The 23,689-nt window shown below is 42.8% G+C and overlaps 1 protein-coding gene across 1 annotated transcript in view; it reads right to left on the bottom strand.

Moving 5' to 3' along the window:
* LOC117362950 (calcium-activated potassium channel subunit alpha-1-like) overlaps positions 1–23,689 on the bottom strand; it is a 192,402-nt gene that overhangs the window by 9,151 nt on the left and 159,562 nt on the right. Inside the window, exons 18-20 of the mRNA XM_033950039.1 lie at positions 21,990–22,089; positions 6,329–6,553; positions 921–1,098 (exon numbers count right to left, since the gene is read on the bottom strand). Of these exons, the coding sequence (XP_033805930.1) occupies positions 921–1,098; positions 6,329–6,553; positions 21,990–22,089 (503 nt within the window). The remainder of the gene's footprint in view (positions 1–920; positions 1,099–6,328; positions 6,554–21,989; positions 22,090–23,689) is intronic.

Genomic DNA, 23,689 nt, shown 5'->3' on the forward strand with positions numbered 1-23,689 from the left:
CTGAGACTTTTTATGTGAAGTTGACTGCGGTGCCCCACTGCTCTGCTGGGATGTCTGTGTGGCCAGTTTACTAAGAATGCTGGCTCTTCCTACATCTCAGTGGCTAGTTTTATGCACACCCTAAGCACAACATGGCGACGGGATAATCGCGCACCAGACGCCAGCGCGCCGACAATCCAGCGCCGGCAATTTGGCGCATGACAGAGGCGTGCGGGGGAAAAAATAATTTTTAAAGAGCTCCGACTGGGGGTTTGGGGTGGCAACTCCCCCACTTTATTGGTTAGTGTTCGCGCTGCCGTTGCGGGGGGGGGGGGTGAAACCCCCCACATTATAGAGAAAGCGGAACTTTTCCCGAAAAAAAATCAGAAAAAGTTCAGTTTTCTCTATAATGGAGGTTTCCAACCCCCCGAACCCCCCTCCAACAGCAGCGCGAACACTAACCAATAAAGTGGGGGGGGGGGGGTTGCCACCCCAAACCCCCCCGTCGGAGCTCTTTAAAAATTACTTTTTCCCCCGCATGCTTCTTTCTTACACCGAATTGTCGGCGCACTGGTGCCTTATGCACCACTGACTATGAACCCACAAACACATCCATTAAAAAAACCCAAAACAAACAAGAGAGACGTTTTGCAGTTTTGACAATGGATTTTTGTGCATATTTCACAACACATCTAAGCCCAGATTTAGACATCATATCGAAAATGCCCCTCCAAATGTTTTGCGATTCAAAATTGCTCTATTTTTACTTTCTATTATCAAAATTTAATAAATAAATAAATAAATAGTGTTGGAACTAAAAAAAAAACCCCAACAAAAACAGGCTGTAAACAAATCCTAATCAATCAATAACAAAATCAATAAAATAATCTTCTCTTGATGTTTCTCTCTCTTCCTTTAGTCTAATCTGCTGCAGATATTACCTGCAACACTAGCACTGTTCTTCAGATGCATGGACTGGACGTTTAGGGTCGCAAGGATGCTGTCTGTGTCGACCATGAAGTAAGCACCCTCAGATGTCCAGCTGGAAGTCAGGATGGCACACATGGTACAGCAGTGAGCACCCACGGCTCTTAGATCTGCACAGCACTGAGCACAGCCCTTAGCAAAGCAAAATGGGAAAGGTTAGAAACCAGATAGAGCAGGTGTGTCAAAGTCCCTCCTCGAGGGCCGCAATCCAGTTGGGTTTTCAGGATTCCCCCAATGAATATGCATGAGATCTATTTGCATGCACTGCTTTCATTGTATGCTAATAGATCTCATGCATATTCATTGGGGAAATCCTGAAAACCTGACTGGATTGCGGCCCTCGAGGAGGGACTTTGACACCCCTGAGATAGAGAGACCCAGATTGATGAGAAGGAAGAGAGAGGTATACAGTACACACAAAGTCAGAGCAGGCAAGCAGAAGAACATAGTGGGTTTTACAGGCTTCTCTGACATAGGATGGATCAATAAATGAATTATTCATTCATGCAATTACTCATTTATCCCTAAATTTTATAAAGTCTGAATAGCACGCCTACATTAGCACGCCTAACTTAATTGATTAATAGGCTTAATCAGTGCCGATAATTGGCACTTAACACTGTACTATATCCACTACATAATATTTGTTATCCCATGTCCACCACGCTAGGTTCTACCATGTCAAGTGTCATACTAGGTGAGCCACATTTTGTATACTGTTTTGCCATGCTATGTTTGCCATGCTATATTTGTATATATAATACTATGTTTACCATGCTTTGATTGCCTTGCTAGGTCTAATATATATATATATATATATATATATATATATATATATATATATATATATATATATATATATATATAAATAATACAATGTGCACCATGTATACACTTCTCCCTCCGTATCTGCGGGGGGATGCGTGCAGAACATAGCCGTGAATACTGAAAAACCGCGAATAACTTTTTGCATGTTAATTGCAGTTTTTCGGTAAAATAGACCTGAAATAGACCGTGAATAACCCGACCTGTGATTTGCTTTGTACAATGCCTGGAGTAGCGATTTCCAATGTGAAATGCTGGGTTCAGTGACGAAAATTAGGGGGCGAAGTCAGCAGCCGAAGAATCATGAATATGAGAATCCGCAGATACGGAAACCGCGGATACGGAGGGAGAAGTGTAATATAATGTTTGCCATGCTGTGCTTGTATGTATAATACTATGTCTGCCATGCTTGTAATACTATGCTTATCATGCTATGCTATGCTTGTTTATAGGACTATGTCTGTCATCCTATGGTTGTCTTGCAATGCTCGTTATGCTGTGTCACACTGTGCGATGTTTATCATGTTATATTTTACCAGGCTTTTTTTATGTATGTAAACTTGCAACCCATTCTGAGCTCTCCTGGAAGGATGGAATATACAGTAAAACCAAATAAATAAATAAAAATCAGAGGAAAAAGAAAAATGGGACTGCAGAGATGCCAAGTTGCCCATTCTAGGCTGAAGATTTTAGGACAGTCCTGGATTTCGAACCACCCCATCTTAGTACATTATGGGACTTTTAGTACTGATTTCAATGGAGAAAATCAGATATTAAAAATTTCATATTCCTTTCGAAGGCATGTTCAAAATAGAGAGCTGCACGGGAACGGGGACGATGGGAATCCCGCGGGACCCGTGGGGATTCCGTGGGTTCCCCCTTCGGGTCACGGGGATCCCATGGGGACACCCCCTAGGGTCGCGGGGATCCTGTGGGGATGCCCCTTATGCTCTCGGGGATCCCGTGGGGTTCAATGTCGCGAGGCTCATCTGATTTTCCTACCTAACCTGCTGCAGCACACATAGCCAATCGGAAGTCTTCCCCGATGTCTGCGCTGACGTCAGAGGGAGGGCTTAAGCAAAGCCCTCCCTTCCTCTGACATCAGCGCTGACATTGGGAAGACTTCCGGTCGGCTGTGTGTGGTAGGGTAGGTAGGGAAAAGGCAGTGGCGTACAAAAGGGGGGGGGCAGTCTGCCCCGGGTGCAGCCATAGGGGGGAAGTGTGCACAGCCGGTCAGGTTCCCTTACCTTTGTGGCGCTTCCCCCGACCAACCGACAACAGGCTCGGCCGACAAACCTCCCTGCCCTGTAGCCGCGAATCTAAATTACCTTCTTACAGCAGCTTCAATACTCCAGAAGGTAATTTAGATTTGCGACTACAGGGCAGGGAGGGTTGTCGGACCGGGCCTGTTCTGTTGTCAGTCGGGTGGGGAAGTGCCAGAAAGGGCAGGGAGGGAGAAAGGGAGGAAAGGTGGAGCGGAGAAGAAAAGACGCTTAAGGGAAATGGGTAAAACTGAGGGGGGAGAAGGATGCTGAAAGCACTGGGGAAGACAAAGGGGTAGAGAAGGACGCTGAAAGGACATGGGGAAGACGGGAGGGGGGGAGAAGGATGCTGAAAGCACATGGGAAAGACAGAGGGGGGAGAAGGACGCTGAAAGCACATGGGAAAGACAAAGGGGTGGAGAAGGACGCTGAAAGCACATGGGGAAGATGGGAGGGAGGGAGAAGGACGCTGAAAGCACATGGGGAAGACAGAGGGGAGAGAAGGACGCTGAAAGCACATGGGGAAGACAAAGGGGTGGAGAAGGATGCTGAAAGCACATGGGGAATATGGGGGGGAGAAGGACGCTGAAAGGACATGGGGAAGACAGGGGGGGAGAAGGACGCTGAAAGGACATGAGGAAGACAGAGGGGGGAGAAGGACACTGAAAGCACATGTGGAAGACAAAGGGGAGAGAAGGATGCTGATAGGAGATGGAGAAGATGGGGGGGGAGAAGAACGCTGAAAGGAAATGGGGAAGAGAGAGTGGGGAGAAGACACTGGCAGGGAAGAAGACAGAGATGCCAGACTATGGGGAGAGCGGAGGGAAGAAGATGGGTGCCAGACCAATTTGGAAGGGGGGAGAAAGGGAGATGCACAGTAACAGAGCAAATGGAAGATGCAGAGAGAAGAGAGACAGTGGATGGAAGGAATTGAATGAGAACATGAGGAAAGCAGAAACCAGGCAACAAAGGTTGGAAAAAAAAATTTTATTTTTTTTTTTGCTTCAGGATAAAGTAGTATATTAGTTGTGTTGATAAAAATTTATAAACATTAGAGGCTCTGGTAGAAACCCGTTTACAAAGTATGTATTCTTCCCAATTAATATTTCTAAATTAATAAAGTCTTTTTGCTTGTTTTTAAATGAGTTTCTACCAGAGCCTTTAATTCAGTAGCATAATTAACTGAAATAACTATTTCTGAAGTTTATAGGGATGGGCAGGGACGTAGGGGATTCCTCGTGGGGATGGGCGGGGACAGAGGGGATTCCTCACGGGGACGGGTGGGGACGGAGGGATTCCTCACGGGGACGGGTGGGGACAGGTGGGACTTTGGCGGGGACGGGTGGGATTTCTGTCCCCGCGCAACTCTCTAGTTCAAAATCAGGAGCAGCCAAAAAAATCTCCAACATGGAACTGGGTAAACTTGGCTTCTCTGAAAATGAAAACCTGCAGTGGCAAAAACAGTAACTGAAGTTGGTGTTCAAAGCAACTTAACTGGGCAGGAGAGACTCCTAATCAGTTAAATTGCTTGTGAGGAGCTATCCAATGATATTCAGCGACACTTAACTGGAGAGTGACGTTGAATATAAACACTAGGGCCCAGGTTCTTAAAACACCACAATTCGGAAGGTCGAACAGTGCCTAAGTTAAGTGTTTTAATTGGCCGTTAATAGTGTGGTAATTGACCACGCTGTTACAAAACAATTAAAAACTAAGAAAAAAAATAGGCGCCACGAGGCGCCTATAGAAAAGGTGCTTAAATCGCGTCTATGCAGATGCTTACTGGCACCGAATGTCAAAAGAGGTGTGGTTATGGGTGTGATTGATGTTCAGCACTGTTAAGCGTGATTCCACGTTGAAGATAGGTGCCTGTAAAACCCTGACCTACATTTCCAACGCCTATTCTCAAAATGTCTCCATAGTTTGAATAACGTGCGACTGGTGCCAATTTTTCAGGCGCTGACCGATTCAGGTGCTGTTTTCAGAATCCGGGCCTAACTGCTAAAGCCACAGCCGGCAATTTTGTGGGTAGTGCGGGGACAGAGTTGGAACTTATGCAGTTAAATGCCAATATTAAACCCTTTACAGATAAGTGGTAGCTGGCCACAAATTCCCAGATATTCAATGCCAGTGCCATGAAATGGCTCGGCACTAAATAATGCCGGAGTGACCAAAAAAACTGATGTCCACCACTTGTTGAGTATTTACCTCATTGTCTATGAAAGCCAAAAGCAAAATAATTACCATCCAAATTCATATTTGGACCATATTTTCGTGCCTCTAACACTAAGAAAACAAATGTAGCCCCCTTTGGGCACGTTTGACTTCACTCTAGTGGTTACTTTTGTTGGTTTGGTTTTGCCTGTCAGGCTATTAAAATGACTTCCGCCTTCTTATCTTATACCAAGATTAGAAGATGCTTGAGTAGTTTGTGAGGCTGCTGATTGAGATGCAAACTAAGCTCTCCTTTGCCCCCTAACTTCAAAGAGACATATTGGGCCTGATTCTACAAACAGCACCTAACTCGATAGGCGCCCTTGAAAATGGCACCTACCACATGTCGTTCAAAGTTATCCTTTGTTTGTAGAATTGTGCCTAGTGGGGGTCTAAATCAAGTTAGGCACCAGTAGGCGTCTACAACTTGGGCACTGGTATATTAGGCCAGGGTTTTCATGGCCTAAATACCGGCACTAACTCCATCCAGTCTCTGCCCATAACCATACCTACTTTTTAAGTAGGCACCGCTAGGCACATTGGTGTAAATGCCTACATGGCACCTACCAAATTAGGCACCAATCCAAATATTAATTTTTTAATTGGTTATTAATGACACTGTTCAATTAATAGCATTAATCAAACAAATTTTAAAAAATTAAGTTAAGTGCCTACATCGGTAGGCACTGTTAATAGAATTAGGGCCATTGTGGCCAGGATTCAAGATGGCAGAACATCCACACAGGTACTAGAAGTAGAAAGTCAGCTCCCCGATCTTGAAGAGTGCCCTCAGTAGGGACGCTTGGGTACATCCCATTTTGTTCCAGTAGGAAATGGGAAAGATTCTGTGACATTAGGAGGTCCAAGACACAGCATGTGAATCCTTACCTCGCCCAGGTTACAAATTCAAATTATGCAAATGATCCAGAGCATGGAAAATCAAAACTTATGTATTGCAGTAGTAATAGTAGTAACTTTGCTTCATTTCTGCAGTGTACTTTGATGCCTTTGATATACAGTATGTTTGCTCTTCAGTGTAACTCCAAGCTGGGAGTACTTACCGGCAGCACCAGGAGCTTTGGGAAGTTGTGGATACTTTCCCATTCTCGTTGCAAATACTCCAGGCTCCCGACAAAGACAATATGCTTCAGTTCCTGGTAGGTATAGTTACTTGTCCGCAAGGGCATCACGAAGTTCTGCAGCCCAATAAGAGTGGAACTGACATTTGCAATGATACCAACAACAATGTGGTCATGAAGGTTCAGCCGTTGGGCCGACCGGCGAGTCTGAAGTGAAAGAAAAGCACAAGTGATTTTTGTATCTCTTCTTTTCATTCTCCCACAGTATCACTAAAATTGACACAGATGTGGCTCTGATAGACACCAAGGAGGGAACGTACAGTTCAGGCCCAGGCAACTGCTCTGAGGGTCAAGCATAGGTGAAGATTTCAAAGGGTTTTCTTTATTCAGGTCCACACCCATCCAATCCTGGTTTTATCCCACTGCACCACATAGATTATGGGGTTCATAATCAAAACTTTAAAATGTCTAAAAACACACCTAAGTCAGCACTTTGACATCCAGATAGACAGGACGTCCAAGTGCCGATAATCAAACAGACTTTCTGGATGTGTAGCAGGACTTCTTATGCCTCTGAATGTTGCTGTGCGCCTAGAACTGAAAGGGGCATATCTGGAGGAGTGGTCAGGGCAGTATTTGGGCGTGATGTGGGCCGACTTAGACGTCCTGCAGGGATATTAAAATGTTTTACTAGACATCTTGAACGAAATGTAGACATTGTGAAAACAGGTAAAAGTGCCAAAAAGGTATCCATACCACTGCAGAGACAAAATAAAGACCCACACACACTCCCCCAGTGTTCACTGACCCCCCTCACAAAGATCAGAATAAAAAAGTACATACCTGTCTCCAAAACATCAACATCTAGTATAGGAAAGCCTAGCAGAGCTGTACACAGGTATCGTACGTAGCCTGTGGGGTGGACTAATGAACCATAGAGAGGAGTAGCAAGTCCCATAAGCTACTCTAACCACTACATTTATGGTGGAAAATGTGAGCCCACCAAATCCCCCCAAACCTTACAGTACTGCCATATAGATGCCACCTGCAGCCACAAGGGCTATTGGGGTTGTAGACAGGTGGGTATGGTGGGTTTTGGGGAGTCTCACCATAACCTATAAGGGAGTTCTGGTGAGATGTTTATGTGACACCCTTTATGTAAAGTTCACAGCAGTGTCTTGTAAGGTGTCCCACTGCTCTGTTGCCATGTGGTCTTGTTCTAGGCATTTGGGACTTGGACAAAATTTTGGTTGGAAAAAATGGTATAAAGATAGACGTCCTGGCGGTCTGGGCGATCCAAGGGTCTGGACATTTAGATAGACGATTTTCGAGAAAAAAAATTCTAAATGCATTTTTCAAAAATTGGCATTTTCCCACTACCGACTTTGGGTGACTAGCGCCATACGTCCAAATTGGACTTCGACGTATGTTTTGATGATGTCCCTCTACAGTTCTAATTTCCAGATGAAACGTTACAGGTCCATGATGCAGTCGGCTAAAACTTGGTTTCCCAGGAAGCATCATCTGCTGAGATCAACTCAAGCTTCTCTGCCTAAAAAACAGAACTAAACAAGGAATATCAAAACAGTATCATAGCAAAAGCTGCAAGACAAAATCTCAAATCGTAATGTAATCAGCTTCCTTGGCATTGACTATCAAACTCTTTGAGGGTAACATAAGAGTAGCCTTACTGGGTCAGACCAATGGTCCATCAAGCCCAGCAGCCCGTTCTCACATAGTAACATAGTAGATGAAGGCAGATAAAGACTCAAATGGTCCATCTAGTCTGCCCAACCTGATTCAATCCAAAAATTTGTTAGGTTTTTTCCTTATTCTTCTTAGCTATTTCTGGGCAAGAATCCAAAGGCCGGTACTATTCTTAGGTTCCAACTACTGAAGTCTCCATCAAAGCTCACTCCAGTCCCAGCCATTGAAGCCCTCCCTAGCCCATCCTCCACCAAACAGCCATATACAGACACAGACCGTGCAAGTCTGCCCAGTACTGGCCTTAGTTCTTCAATATTTACTATTATTTTCTGATTCAAGATCCTCTGTGTTCATCCCACGCTTTTTTGAACTCCATCACCGTTTTCATCTCCACCACCTCTCTTGGGAGCACATTCCAGGCATCCACCACCCTCTCCGTAAAGAATAATTTCCTTACATTACTCTTGAGTCTACCACCCCTCAACCTCAAATTATGCCTTCTGGTTTTACCATTTTTCTTTCTCTGGAAAACATTTTGTTCTACGTTAATACCTTTCAAGTATTTGAACATCTAAATCATATCTCCCCTGTCCCTCCTTTCCTCTAAGGTTTACATAATCAGGGCTTCCAGTCTTTCCTCATACGTCTTTTGGCGCAAACCTCCTATTATTTTTGTCGCCCTCCTCTGGACCGCTTCAAGCCTTTTTTGTGTCCTTCGCCAGATATGGTCTCCAAAACTGAACATAATACTCCAAATGGGGCCTCACCAACGATCTGTACAGGGACATCAACACCTTCGTTCTTCTAATGGTTACATCTCTCTTTATACCGCCCAGTATCCTTCTGGCAGCAGCCACTGCCTTGTCACACTGTTTTTTCACCAATCCAGGTCACTAGTACCTGGCCAAAACCCAAGGAGTAGCAACATTCCATGCTACCAATACAGGGCAAGCAGTGGCTTCCCCTTATGTCTTTCTCAATAAGAGACTAAGGACTTTTCCACCAGGAAATTGTCCAAACCCTTCTTAAAACCTGCTACGCTATCCGCTCTTACCACTGAAGGGACACGTATCAGTATCATGTACCTTGGTAGTTTTCCTTAGGCATATGTTGTTTAAAGCTGTAAATCCAGACTCTGTTTGTCTTTCCTTCTCTGAAAATAGTACAAGGACATTTATGTTTGAAAAGATATGTTCTTAACTTGTTGTGAAGTGAATTCAATTGTTTTTATAAGCCGTATTTGCAAACAGCTTTAGATTAGAGGCTTTGCTGGCCAAGGCTCTTCTGACCTTTTGGACTCCAGTCTTGAGATAGAAAAAATGCTGATGTCTTTAAAGTTTCATGTGACCTGTGTCCATATATGATTTGTGTTTACGTCACATGCTGACACATGCTTACAACACTGATTCATGTAGAATGATATAAAAGGGATGTAAAGCTCACAATAAAATTGGACATGTTTGAAAGATGATTTCTGGTCTTTAAGATATGTCCCCAGGTACCTGACTTCCAAAGTGACAGAGACAGAGAAAGTATGGGGCAGGAATTGGGACCTAATCCTTTTCAGTTGGGGGCACGCCCGGGATGGGCAGATGATATCACTGATATTTTGTGAGTATTTCTGAATTTTTTCTGTTCTTTAATACTCACGGGTCTTGGTGACCTGTACCCACCCTTTATTTTAAGTTCAAGCTTTGGGTTCTATTATGGAGTTTTTTGGGAAAAATCTCGGGGTACTTTCGGTAAGCGCCCCTCGTGAATATAAGCAGCTGCCATTCTTTCGGGAAGAATGAAATTATTTATAGAACCCCCCCTGCCCACTCTGTCATTTGTGAGGTTAAAAATTTTATAGAGTATAAGATTTTATTGTCTCTTATTACTGTACCTCGCTTATAAGGTAAGATAAGCGAATATTTTTGCATTGTTATATTGTTTTTGTAATGAGTCATAAAGGCACTTAGGATTCTCCCCCTCCTAGACAGATGAGACTTGTACGGCTGTGTGTGTATGACATTCTTCTTTCAGCTCACATCTTTCTGTGTCACCAATCCTTTACCGTATACGTTTGCATTGTTTATATGTTTAACACTGAGGTAGGACATGCTGTTATGTGGAATGCATTGCAAGCGCTGTTTGAATCAGTCTAAGATCTTTCCTTCGCAGCTTGTACACAAGCACTATTTCATGTCTTCCTTTTGAACATACAATAGTTTGATCCTGATTTATTCTGTGCGTTTCTTCTACGGCTGCTTCCTTTGTGTTCTGTGCTGGCTCATAGAAGGAAAACATTCCGTTTTAGAGGCTTTTCTTTCTTGTGCGGAGCAAAGCTAATGTTTTTTTCACTGACCATCTGGCTGTCTGCCAAAGAATTATTTGCACGTTGTAAGTTCTCTCTGTGACAATTTTTTCTGTGCTTATTTGGATATCTAGTTACTGACCTTAAGGAATGCGATTCTGGTTTTCTCTTTCTGACTGAAAGCCATATTTTTCTATTTTGACGGTTTGAATTATATAATGTACAAATGCACTTTGACCGCCAAACGCTGTTCTTTGCTTTCATTATCAGGGTCCGTGCATGAATGCTTTTGCCCCTCCCCCCAGACTTCCCGGTTTTGGGCTTCCACTGACCCCCTATAGTGTTTCTTTGAAGTTACTCATTCTTGTTTTTATCAAGCAGTACTGTGAGATTCCACTGCTTGTCACTTTTCTTTCCTTTAGGGCTGTTAATGTTTTGGTAATTCTCATTGCACTTATGTTTATTCCTCTCCTCCATTCCACCGGCAGCCAATTTTTTTTTTCTGTCATTGTCCTAAAGAATGTTTTTTTGTCCCTGTTGGTGAGGCTTTTCAGCCCCTTTTTGCCTTCACCTTTTAGCAACAGTATACCTGATGTGGAATGCCCCAGGGCTATGTTGACTCCATTGTCCTTCGGGCTATTCTACAGCCATGCTCTGCCCCTCATGATTCTGTCCTCATTCGGTACCTTTTTTTTGTGTTCCATAATTCAGGAGACCTGTCAGGCTGATAGTTTGCACCTTTTACAATGGTTGTCTGTGTGTGGTCACAAGGTGTCACGAAATAAACTGCACTGGTGTAAATCTGAAGTGAAATACCTGGGTTTTGTCCTGTCTCATGGTCAGAGGAAAATCTGCACTTTCCGCATTGCTGCTGTTCTGGGTCTGCCCCGCCCAGCTACCAAGAAAGACATGCTTACTTTTCTTGATATGATTGGTCACTGCCGCCAATGGATCTCTGCTTGTTTCTTCTATGACCAGATTCTGAGACAGACCCTGGTTTCTGAAATGACTGCTCTTATCAGATGGACTCATGAAATGTTGGACATTTGAGATGTGCTTTGGTTTCTAGCTCAGGTCTGGGTCTTCCTGCTTATGCCCATATGTTTTATCTCTTTGTTTGGGACCATTGTAACACCATGAAGGGAGAACATGGCGGTAAGTTACACTCTGTTGCCTTTTTTTTCTATAGTCACTCCTGTTCAAGAAAGCCCTTGCTGCTTGTGCTATGGTGGTAAGGATGGTTACTCCTCTGACCCTTGGTCACCCCATTATCCTTCACACTTTTCACGATGTCCAAGCCCTTCTTTTAAATGGGCTCCTGGGTCTCAAGGGTGAACAGGATTCTCTTCCCCTCTAGTCCTTTGTTACCCCCCCCTCTGAACTTGATGCCTGGCATTTGGCAGGTGCCCAAAGCCGCCCTTTTGGACGGACTTTGGTGCAAAGAGGGGAAACCCTGGATACCAGCTGCTAGCTCTCCCTTATTCATTGCCCAATATCATGGTATTGGTTATCGTAGTGCTCGCTCGACATTTTAACTTCTTGCTAGTGATATTTTCATTCTTGACCTTTTGCTCCTTGATACAGATATATATAGCTGGATAATTACAGCTGGCACGTTTGTGAATTGAAAACAAATTGGAAAACACAATTCCTTTCTATTGTTTTAGCTGAAATTAGGATGTCGCTAATTTAAATGTTTTTTACATAGCCATCCCAGATCAGTTTTGGCACAGATATTTCTAATGTTTTCCAAGGGTCCTCTTTATCACTGCAGAGATAGAGACGCTCCAAAGAGACATTAGCTTTATGCCTTTTTCCAAATATGAGATGGTTATTATATACATTATTTGTAGTTTTGGTTTTTTTATATCAATGTGTTTATTTGCAGAGTTAAATTCAGCCCTGCACACTTGACAGATGGAGTAATAGCTCCACGCTTAAAACTGTATGTTTTGTCTGTGTCATGTCTACTTGTTTTAGTTTAGTGGGTACCCCAGGATACATAACATTGGCCATTTCTAGAGCTCTTTTTCCACTTCTTACTAGCCTAACTGCACAATGTTCTTTTACTTATAGCTTTTATATTCTGAATATAGTTTAGTTAGGGGTTATATGTTTAAGAAAAAGCTTTACTTTATACAGCTTTTATTTCGTGGTGTTCCCTACATATGATCCATTCAGTATACATTTCTGAATATATTCAGTACATCAGTATGGTCTCTCTGAAGTGCCATAATAGTTATATGCAGCAAGCAAAAACATATCTTTTTGGATTGTTGAATTAAGAACCTTAAGTAACTGAGTATTGTCTCTCTTTTGCCATAGCTATACTAAGTAAATGAATTGGTATTGTTACATGTTGCCACATTCAGTACAGGCAACATGGTTTCTCTTTTGTTTTCTATCTCTTATTTGGATCACATTGGAGTACAGCTGCTGAATGATATTTGGAATGCTTTTCAAGCATCTCTTTTCAAGTATCTCTTTCTGTATGCACAGACATCTGGCTGCTCTCCTTTTGAGATTCTCACAGGATGACCTTTCCCCGCCCCATGGGTAGACAAATCCTCAATAGTTGAGAGTGGTGATTTTCCCTTGATACAGGAGGAATACGTCCAAAAGCTCATTGAAATATTGGGGCTTGTTCAAAGAAACGTGTCTTGCACTTCTCCTTTCTCTCCACAGATTCCTACCCATTTTTTCCAGTCTGATGACAAAGTTATTGTCCAGAAGCTTTCCAAGGATCGGAAGCAGACGGAGTTCCCCTTTGGCCTTCCCACTACTGTGATCGCTGTGACCAGGAACGCTGCACTCACTGAGGAGTTTCCTGTTTGGATCCACGCAGGTCGCTTGAGGAGGGTTAACCTAGAGCCCCAGAGGCAAGTCTTCCCTGCGCAGATTTCACCTCCTCCAGTGGAACAACATGATGATCTCATTGCAGCATTCTACCAACTTTATCAGTCTCTTACTGGCAACGCTGCTGCTAGTTTTTCTCCCTGTATGGATCATTTCTAACTGGGTCTACAGGGATGATGTGTTTTGGGTCCATGACACTTTCTGCCCATAAAAAATAAATAGAACCAAGAGAGGCTGTTAAATAAATCTATATCCACATAGCACAACCTCAAGAATATAGGATAACAAGTCCAAGTGTTACTCTTAAGGGAGAAAAGACCTCAGTGTCTAATAGGGAAAATCAAAGCAACCCATATAGACAGGCTAGTTGCAAATATCACTTGCAGCCAGCAGATACATCCTCGGTCAAAAACTCCCAAAAAGTTGAGGACACAATTTCACAGTGAATTTCAACAGTCTTAATTCTAAGTCTCAAAAAATTTTCAAAAAAACACTTATCTGAAAATTGTTGTCTTCTCAATCAAATTGCAAACACAAGAACTTGATCCTGGAGCTTGGAAGCAGGAGAAAATCACTCCATAGGATGCCGGGGGGGCCATTTTCTTGACAGAAATTGAAGTGGGTGAATCGATGCTGTGAGTTGAGCTGCAGTGGAATATATGTTTTCCTGTCCTTTTAGAGTTGTTGTTTTTTTTAAGCTCTGTTTTTGTGGTTTTTTTCCAGCAAATCCCTGAAGAAGCGCACCAGCGAAACAGGGAACCCTGTTGGATTATGCTAGTGGTGATATTTAGTAGCTGCTATGCTCTGAGTTTGTCTCCTATGGAGTGATTTTCTCCTGCTTCCAAGCTCCAGGATCAAGTTCTTGTGTTTGCAATTTGATTGAGAAGACAACAATTTTCAGATAAGTGTTTTTTTGAAAACTTTTTGAGACTTAGAATTAAGACTGTTGAAATTCACTGTGAAATTGTGTCCTCAACTTTTTGGGAGTTTTTGACCGAGGATGTGTCTGCTAGCTGCAAGTGATATTTGCAACTAGCCTGTCTATATGGGTTGCTTTGATTTTCCCTATTAGACACTGAGGTCTTTTCTCCCTTAAGAGTAACACTTGGACTTGTTATCCTATATTCTTGACTTTCTGCCCATACCCATCTGTAGATGACACTCCTGCTGTGAACAGCACCCCCGGCACCTCTTTGCAAACACACGTCAAGCTGGACTACTCCCTCGCAAAGGCTGTCCTTCAATTGGAATCCAGAAAGACAGACAGTATGCTACCCTTTGGTATAATTCCAGCAGTGTGCAAGTTGCCACCTTCTCTTTTGAGTATTGTGACATTGTGGACTGTTCATCAATTGATATCCTAAGGCTGTGTCATTGGTTCTCAGAGATTTCTAAAACTAAAGACATATGTATATATATATATATATATATATATGTTACTGACTTAAGTTGGGGGGGATAAGTGTGCATTCTGGGGAGCGGTAGGGTGGAATATTGATACTGACTGGGTTTATAAATCAGAAAGTACTCTGGAAGAGGTGGACCAAAATGGTGGATCACTGCTTACTTGTATGACCCTTCATAGGGTTGGAAACTGTTATAGGAAAAGTGTTCCTGCACAAATTATTAGGCTTTCTCTTACTATTGACAACCCTAGACCTACTGATGAGGGTATGTACATTATGGACATGTGGTTTAAGGGTGGGTCTAGCTATCCGACCCATCAGTTTTTCTTACAGGATCTATCTACCTCCTCTAATTTTACCTATCCTCTTTGTGCACTGTGGTGTTCTAAATACCTTTTGCTGCCTGGACAGCAAAAGCTTGATATTGCCATTACCATCTATAAGGGTAATTACACACGTCATGTTTCTAATCTGACACAGGGTAGTTTTGTAGGTAATTTACCCCCAGGTTATTGTTCTGTCTTGGCTCATAGGTATGCCCTATTGTTGCAATATCATATTTTCACCCTAGGTTATATTTACTGGCTCTATGGAGACTTTTGGCTCCCTGTTAAGCTACCCAGCCAGTGAATAGGCCAGTGCACTTTAGCTAAGGTTACCATGCTCCTGCATATTTTTCTGAAAGGCATCCTTCCTATTCACATGGTTTTTCCTCTTTTCTGTCTCGATATAAATCTGATCGCATGTATACTTAGATGCTATAGGGGTCTCAAGAGGGGTCCCAGATGAATTTAAGGCCCGAGCTCAGGTTAAGGCTGGGTTTGAGTTCCTTATTCCCTTTATTACTATTAATAAGAATGTTGATTGGATTAGTTAAATTTATTATAGTCAGCAACGCTTTGTGAACTACTCTAGGGACGCCTTGCAGGGTATTGCTGGTCAATTGGGCTCCACTTCTCAGATGGTTTTCGAGGTCGTATGGCCCTAGATATGATTCTAGCTAAGAATTCTGTAAAATTTTTCCCAGTACTTTATCGTGTTGTACTTTTATTCCTGACACTATAGGTCCTACTATGGCCATTCAGTAATTAGCAGACCTCTTTGCTGAGCTCAAATGTAACTCTGGTTTATCTAATTCTTGGGATCAGCACTTTAGTTGAATGCAGGGTTGGGTAAAAGACCGTTTTATTGTTATAATCTCTATTATTATCTGCACTCTTGTCTTTGACTGCTCATGTACTGTGTTATTCGTAATACAGCTCCTAAAACCCCTCCTCGAGAGACATGTCTGGAGTATCTCTCCCTCCAAGCTCATGCTGTGCATTTATGATGTCATTTTCATGACATAAGAGGGGATTGAAGGGACACGTATCAGTATCATGTACCTTGGTAGTTTTCCTTAGGCATATGTTGTTTAAAGCTGTAAATCCAGACTCTGTTTGTCTTCCTTCTCTGAAAATAGTACAAGGACATTTATGTTTGAAAAGATATGTTCTTAACTTGTTGTGAAGTGAATTCAATTGTTTTTATAAGCCGTATTTGCAAACAGCTTTAAATTAGAGGCTTTGCTGGCCAAGGCTCTTCTGACCTTTTGGACTCCAGTCTTGAGATAGAAAAAATGCTGATGTCTTTAAAGTTTCATGTGACCTGTGTCCATATATGTGTTTACGTCACATGCTGACACATGCTGACAACACTGATTCATGTAGAATGATATAAAAGGGATGTAAAGCTCACAATAAAATTGGACATGTTTGAAAGATGATTTCTGGTCTTTAAGATATGTCCCCAGGTACCTGACTTCCAAAGTGACAGAGACAGAGAAAGTATGGGGCAGGAATTGGGACCTAATCCTTTTCAACCACAACCTTTGGCAATGCGTTCCAGAGCTTAATTATTCTCTTGGTGAAAAAAAATTTCCTCCTATTGGTTTGAAAAGTATTTCCCTGTAACTTTGAGTGTCCCCTAGTCTTTGTCATTTTTTACAGAGTGAAAAACCGATCCACTTGTACCCGTTCTACTCCACTCAGGATTTTGTAGACTTCAATCATATCTCCCCTCAGCCGTCTCTTTTCGAAGCTGAAAAGCCCTGTTTTAGTCTTTCCTCATACGAATGAACAACCTTACAAACCTTATGGGAGATTAATAAAACTATGATATTTCCCCTTCTTCCTCCCCCCCCCCCAATGTGGTTGCATAATTCACATTAGGACATATGCAGCATTTATTTGCTCTTATTAGTCTGTTAGTTGTACTCATCTATGTTCTATTTTAAGTTTATTGTTTTCATTTACATATGGTGTTACTATTTTTTTTTATTAAATGTATTGATTTTATCTATATTTGATACTATTAATTTGGTGTCCACTTCATGGATTTTTTATTTTTCGACAGGCAGATTAAGGGCATCTCATAAATAAATTGATGACTGTATATATTTTGCTGCTGATTATTGTTTTGGTAATGCTTGTGTTTCTTATAACCAATAATGTTTGGATACAAATCTACATCTGTAGTTTTCCTTGTCTGGATTCTTGTGAAGATTTCAAAAACCCCCATTGGACTACAATGTCAAACAGTAAGTGAATTGCTATAAAGGCTTCAAAGGGCAGGGTCTAGTTTCATTAATTAACACATCGCCTATATTCATCAGTTTTCTTGAACAATTTCTTTCGAGTACCTGATCATTCTTCAATGTAAACCACTTAGAACAGGGGTGTCAAAGTCCCTCCTCGAGGGCCACAATCCAGTCAGGTTTACAGGATTTCCCCAATGAATATGCATGAGATCTATCTGCATGCACTGCTTTCATTGTATGCTAATAGATCTCATGCATATTAATTGGGGAAATCCTGAAAACCTGACCGGATTGCGGCCTTCAAGGAGGGACTTTGACACCCCTGCCTTAGGATATATAAGCAGTATATAAATTAAAAAAAATAAAATAAAGATTATCCCTTAAAACAACAACAAAAACCATTAAGAATGCTGTCACCTCATTCATTGTAATTTAAATCTAGATGTAATACTAGTGTGAGATACTGAAGTTTAATGCTTCATTAGTCACTTACACTATCCAGAACCAAAATAAATCACCAGACTGATCACAATCAGAGACTCAAGAAGATGTTAACATGGATACAGTGGCGTAACAAGGGTTAGAGGTGCCCGGGGTGGTGACACCCCTCCCCTGCCCCCTCCCCACCACCACATGCTCCTTCCCCGTCCCCTTCTGCTGTGCACACACTGCTTCCCCTTCCCCCATACCTAAGGTGACCATACGTACCGTTTTGAATGGGACTGTCCGTTTTTCAGCTCCCCTATCCCGTTGTCCCCATGCATAGCTTCGGGACGCCAAAATGTCCCGTTTTCAGAGACGGCATCCCAAAGCTGTGTGTGGGGCCAACGGGACAGGGGATCGCAGGAGAATGGGCGGTCTCCCTGCCCCAGGACCAGTGTTAGGGGGAGACAAAAAGGGCAGGGCAGGGCCTGGCTTCCCGCCCCCCCCCCCCCCAACTGTCTGGTGAGGTCTTCTTCCCTCCCTTATACTCCCTCATTACCCTCTTGCCTGCAAGCGAACTAAACTCAGGCCGCGGGGCTCTAACACGGCACGAACTGGCTTCCCTTCGCATCCGAAACAGGAAATTATGTCATTCCTGTTTCGGAGGAGAAGGAAAGCCAGTGCGTGCCGTATTAGAGCCCCGCGGTCTGAGTTCCATTCACTTATGGGCCGTTACTGTGGAGACAACAGGATGCTTTGCCATATCCCACCCACTACCTGCCTCAGTGCCTCTCCGCTGGAGTTACCGGGCAACGGAGATGGGCCCAGACCGGAGAGAGAGCTCGTGAAGGTGGCAGACTGCCCGCCACACCCTGAGGGCCACTTCTAATCAGTCACACTGGATGCTAATCGTTTTGGATTTTCTTTTTCTCCTTCTTCTAAGGATTATTTATGTACTTTAAGGAAGGAGAAGAAGAAGAAAATTCAAAACGATTAGCATCCAGTGTAACTGACCATTCTACAAAGCCAGGATTTTATGGGCTCTCTTACAAGTGTAGCCAGTATTCAAAGGACCATTTCTGAATTCAAAGGACTATTCAAAGGACTATTTTTCAATTTTTTTACCAGCACTCTAAGGCCAACTCTCTAACTGAGCATCTGCATTTACCCATCACTTGCACATGGAGGGGGAAGAAGACAGATGCCAGACCAGGGGCAAGGAAGGAGGGAGGGAGAGAAAGGAAGGAGAGAAAATGCCAGATAATGGAGGGGAAGGAAGAGATAGAAAAGGAGAGCAGAGAGGTGCCAGGGTATAAGGGAAGGGAAATGAAGGAGACAGATGCCAGAACAGAGGGAAAGGAAGGAGAGGAGATGCCAGAGCATGGAGGGAGAGGGAGAGGTAGAAGAGAAGGAAATGTGTGTGATGCCAGGCCATGGGGTTGAGTGGGAAGGAAGGAAGGAAAGGAGAAGAGACAGATGCCAGAGCACAGGGGAAGGGGTGGAGACAGAAAAATGAAGAGGGGTGAAGCTGAAATGAATCATGTATAAAGGAGAGAAGGGGCACAGGACAGACAGCTTATTGAAGGGACATAGAGGGAAATTGCCATATGGAAGAGAGATAGAGAGTGGACACTGAGAGAGAGGGTGGGCACTGGATGGAAAGGGCAGAGAGGGCAGTGGATGGGAGGGGTGAGAGAGGATGAACAGTAGATGGAAGGGGTAGAGAGAGGGGGACTGGTGCTGAATGGAAGTGTGGGGGAGAGGGTGGACAGATGCTGAATAGAAGTGTGGGGAGAGGGGCAGACATTGAATGGAAGGGGGTGAGAGAGGGGAGTAGACGCTGGAAGGAAGAGGAGAGAAGAAAGAAAAAGGGCACATGCTGGATTGAGGGAAGAGGATAGAGTTAGATACTGGAAGGGGTGAGGGAAAGAGGTGGCAAGCTATAGGTAGACACAATGAAAGAGAGAAATTGAAGACTGAATAGTAAGAAAGAATTTAGACAGAGGCTGAAAATAAATTGAGAAAGAAGAACAGGAGGAAGGGAGCAGAGAGAGAGAGAGATGCCTGAGCAGGGGGGGAAGGGGAGGATACAGATACCAGTCCTGGGAGGAGGAAAAGAGGAAGGAGACATACCAGATCTGAGGGGAGAAAAGGAGGAGAGAGATATGCTAAAATCTGCTGGGAGGGAAGGAGAAAGGGAGGCGAGAAAGGGGGGGGGGGGGTTTGTAAGCAGATTAAAAAGACTAGAGAGAGAAAGGCCCAAACCAAAGGGGAAAGGCAGGAGGCAGATGCAGGACTATGGGAGATTCAGACAGAGGGGGAGAGACCCTGGGGAAGAACAGTGAGATTTAAGATCATAACAGAGGAGGGAGAGAGAGGGAGACCTGGAACAAAGGTACAAATGAGAACTGACACTGGATCTGGGGAGGAAAACAGATGGAAAAGAGAGAGAGACCTGGACCTAAAGGGGATGGGGCTGGATTGTGAAAGAAATGTTGGATGCGAAAGAAAGAAAGATTGGATGCAGAGACTTATGAAATCACCAGACAACAAAGGAAGGAAAATGATTTTATTTTAAATTTAGTGATCAAAATGTGTCAGTTTTGAGAATTTATATCTGCTGTCTATATTTTGCACTATATTTGTCTATTTTTCTATAGTTACTGAGGTGACATTGCATATTTTAAAGTAATCTGCCTTGACATCTTTGAAAAAACCCCGAAACTCGTAAATGATAATTAGCATTTTCTCTGTGTTCAGCGTGCTTTGTGTTTGTTAAAAATTTTATGTTTACCATTATGAATTAATAAGATATTGTGTGTACATGAAAAATGAATGGATGAAATTGGGGGTGGGGCTAGGGCGGTATGGGGGCGGGGCTGAATATTAATAGATGTCCCGTTTTGATGAAAAAAATAAATGGTCATGTTACCAATACCTCTGTAATGTTCCTGGAGTCAGCAGCAACAACCCCCCCCAAGCTGCTGTCATGTCAGCGTCAGTTCTTCCTCTGACGTCACTTCCTAGGCGCAGGTCCAGGAAGTGACGTCAGAGGAAAAGCCGACGCTGGCTCAATAGCATGTTGGGGGTTGCTGCTTGCGCCAGGAATGTTATAGAGGCACGGGAGAAGGGAAGCGGCGTGCACGCACAGCAGTAGGGGGAGGGTGGAGAGGAGTATGGGTGCCTGCGCCCTCATCCAAACGGCGCCCAGGACGGATCGCCCCTCCCCCCTCGCCTCCCTTACTATGCCATTGCATGGATACATGTAAAAGCAGGAATACAGTAGGGACAGTTGATCAGAAGGCCTTCATCAGAGTCCTGTGCAGTTATCACACTGATACACATAAAACATAAATATAGAATGATCAGCTGAAGACCAGATTCTAATTCATGGAAAGCTTGAATACAGCACAGACAGCTGAAAAAAGTTGTTCACAAGAGTCCCATTCAAGTGTCAAACTGATAAGAACACAGGAACATAAGAATAGCCTTACTGGGTCAGACCAATGGTCCATCAAGCCCAGTAGCCCGTACTCACGGTGGCCAATCCAGGTCACTAATGCTTGCTAAACCCAAGGTGTAGCAATATTCCATGCTACCGATACAGGGCAAGCAGTGTCTTTCCCCGTGTCTTTCTCAATAACAGACTATGGACTTTTACTCCAGGAACTTGTCCAAACCTTTCTTAAAACCAGCTACACTATCCGCTTGATATACAGCTGAAGACCAGATTGTTATCCGAGCCCCATGCAGATCTTACTCTAATTCATGGAAATCTTGAATACAGCACAGACAGCTGAAAAAAGTTGTTCACAAGAGTCCCATAATACTATGCGACCACTTAGATCATCCTCCCAGAATCTCCTAACTATACCCTCCTTGAAAATAATAGGCACGAGAAGATTAGACATGTTTTCCGCAATGGGCCCCCAATGGTGGAACTCATTACCACAATATATTAAAAATGAAAAAGATCTTCCCTCTTTTAAAAAATCACTAAAAACTCATATTTTTAAAGATGCTTTTAACATTTAAATTTAAGACTTGTTTTATATACTCAGATTTTTAATCCTCCCGTCCCCCTTTTGTTCTCCTTTTTTGTTTTTCTTCACAACAAAAAAAACTTGTAACTTTCCCCCTCTCTCCTCCCAATTCATGTTTGTCTTGTTGTCACGTAATTGTCATTTTGTTTGTCTTTTTTGCATCTCTACTCTTTTTATAATTATGTACATCGCTTAGCAAACCGATTAAGCGATTCATCAAATACTAATAAACTTGAAACTTGATATAAAGCTGAAGACCAGATTGTCATCCGAGCCCCATGCGGATGTTACACCGATATACAGAAACAGAGTAGAAGGAAAGGTTCACACCTACCAGGGTGGCCTGCTGTAATGGAACAGGTCTGCACCAGTGGAACATTCCTGTTGTGTCCAGAACCGGTTCATCTGTCCATTCTGTTGATTTACCTAAATATCTGTATGGATTGGCAAAAAGCAAAAACAAAAAACAAACAAAACAAACTCTTGGGTACCTGTTCTCAGATGGCAGCATTTCAGCCCACTAGCACACGGAAAAGAATCATTTAGAGGTCTTATTCTTTTCATATCAGTTTAGTCTCTTTTGGTTTCAAAAACGTTTACAGCAATATTATCATAGCACAATGTAAAAATACTTGAGGTCAAGGTACACAGTAAATTATTCTTTCATTAGGCACATGTATATGCACTGGAGCAATTTTTATTTTTTTAAATTCTTTATTGATTTTATTAAACATATAAAAAGTGCATCATTTAAACATTTAAGAATTCAATGAACAGCACTTACACGCTTGCAAATTACTGAATAAGTTTACCCAACCCTCCCATCCTGGATATGTGTAGAAACCAATCAAGATAAGATTGAATCCGGTAGGTAAATTACAAATCTTTAAGGTATTTAACAAATGTATCCAATGGACTCCAAATTTCTTGATTTTCCCTGACTGCTCTGCTAACATTCTCTCATAACGATAATATAGACAGAGGGGTCCTTTTACAAAGCCGCGCTAGTGGTTTTATCGCATGCACCAGATTAGCGCGTGCTAGAACGCGTACTGGCCGGAAATCTACCGCCCGTTCAAAAGGAGGCGGTAGCGGCTAGCGCGCGCTATTCCGCGCGTTAAGGCCCTCGCGCGGCTTTGTAAAAGGAGCCCAGAGTGTTTCCCACCAAAAAGTAAAATGTACACGATCCCAATTTTTCCAATTTCTAGTAATTACGGTAGTGATATGGCCACCCCAGTCATTATAAGAAGTCTATCTTTATTTTTATCAATTGGACTTTTAGGTTTCAACGATGTCCCAAATAGAATCGCATCATAAGACAATGGAATAGAGACTCCTAATACAGAATTAATTTTGCCTCAAATCAATGGACAATCAAATAAAAGATGATCCCGTGTCCCCCTCCAAGATGACAGTGCCAGCATCTATTTGATTTTTAAACAAAGTAGGCACCTCGGGCGAATTTTCAAATTAAAAAAGTTCCCATATGTAAGCACCTAAAACTTAGGTATTCAAATTTAGACCTGCAATTCTTTTGGCCTAGATTTAGGACCCCCCCAGCTTTGGTGCTAAGCACCTGTTTCAACATTTTATTATTAATTTATTTAAGACCATCATACAATAATGCATGAAAGAAAATAACGTTAACAATAATTCCATTAAAGCAAGAATAAAGAAACCCTCATCGTATCCCCTCCCTCCCTCCCTATTTCTGGATGTGTATTAAATTTCTAAACTGACAGGGACATATACATAAATTATTTTAAAGATCTTTTACGTAAATTTCCAGTGGATCCCCAAGTCTCCTTAAATTTCCCGAAATCACCTTTTTCTTCTGCTAATATTTTCTTGTACCAGTAATATAAACAAAGGGCTCCTTTTACAAAGGTGTGCTAGCGTTTTTAGCGCACGCACCGGATTAGCATGTGCTATAGCGCGCGCTAGCCGAAAAACTACCGCCTTCTCAAGAGAAGGCGGTAGCAGCTAGCGCGCACGGCATTTTAGCGTGCGCTATTCCGCGCGTTAAGGCCCTAG

This window comes from Geotrypetes seraphini, chromosome 6 (genome assembly GCF_902459505.1).
Source record: "Geotrypetes seraphini chromosome 6, aGeoSer1.1, whole genome shotgun sequence".
NCBI classification, from domain to species: Eukaryota; Metazoa; Chordata; class Amphibia; order Gymnophiona; family Dermophiidae; genus Geotrypetes; species Geotrypetes seraphini.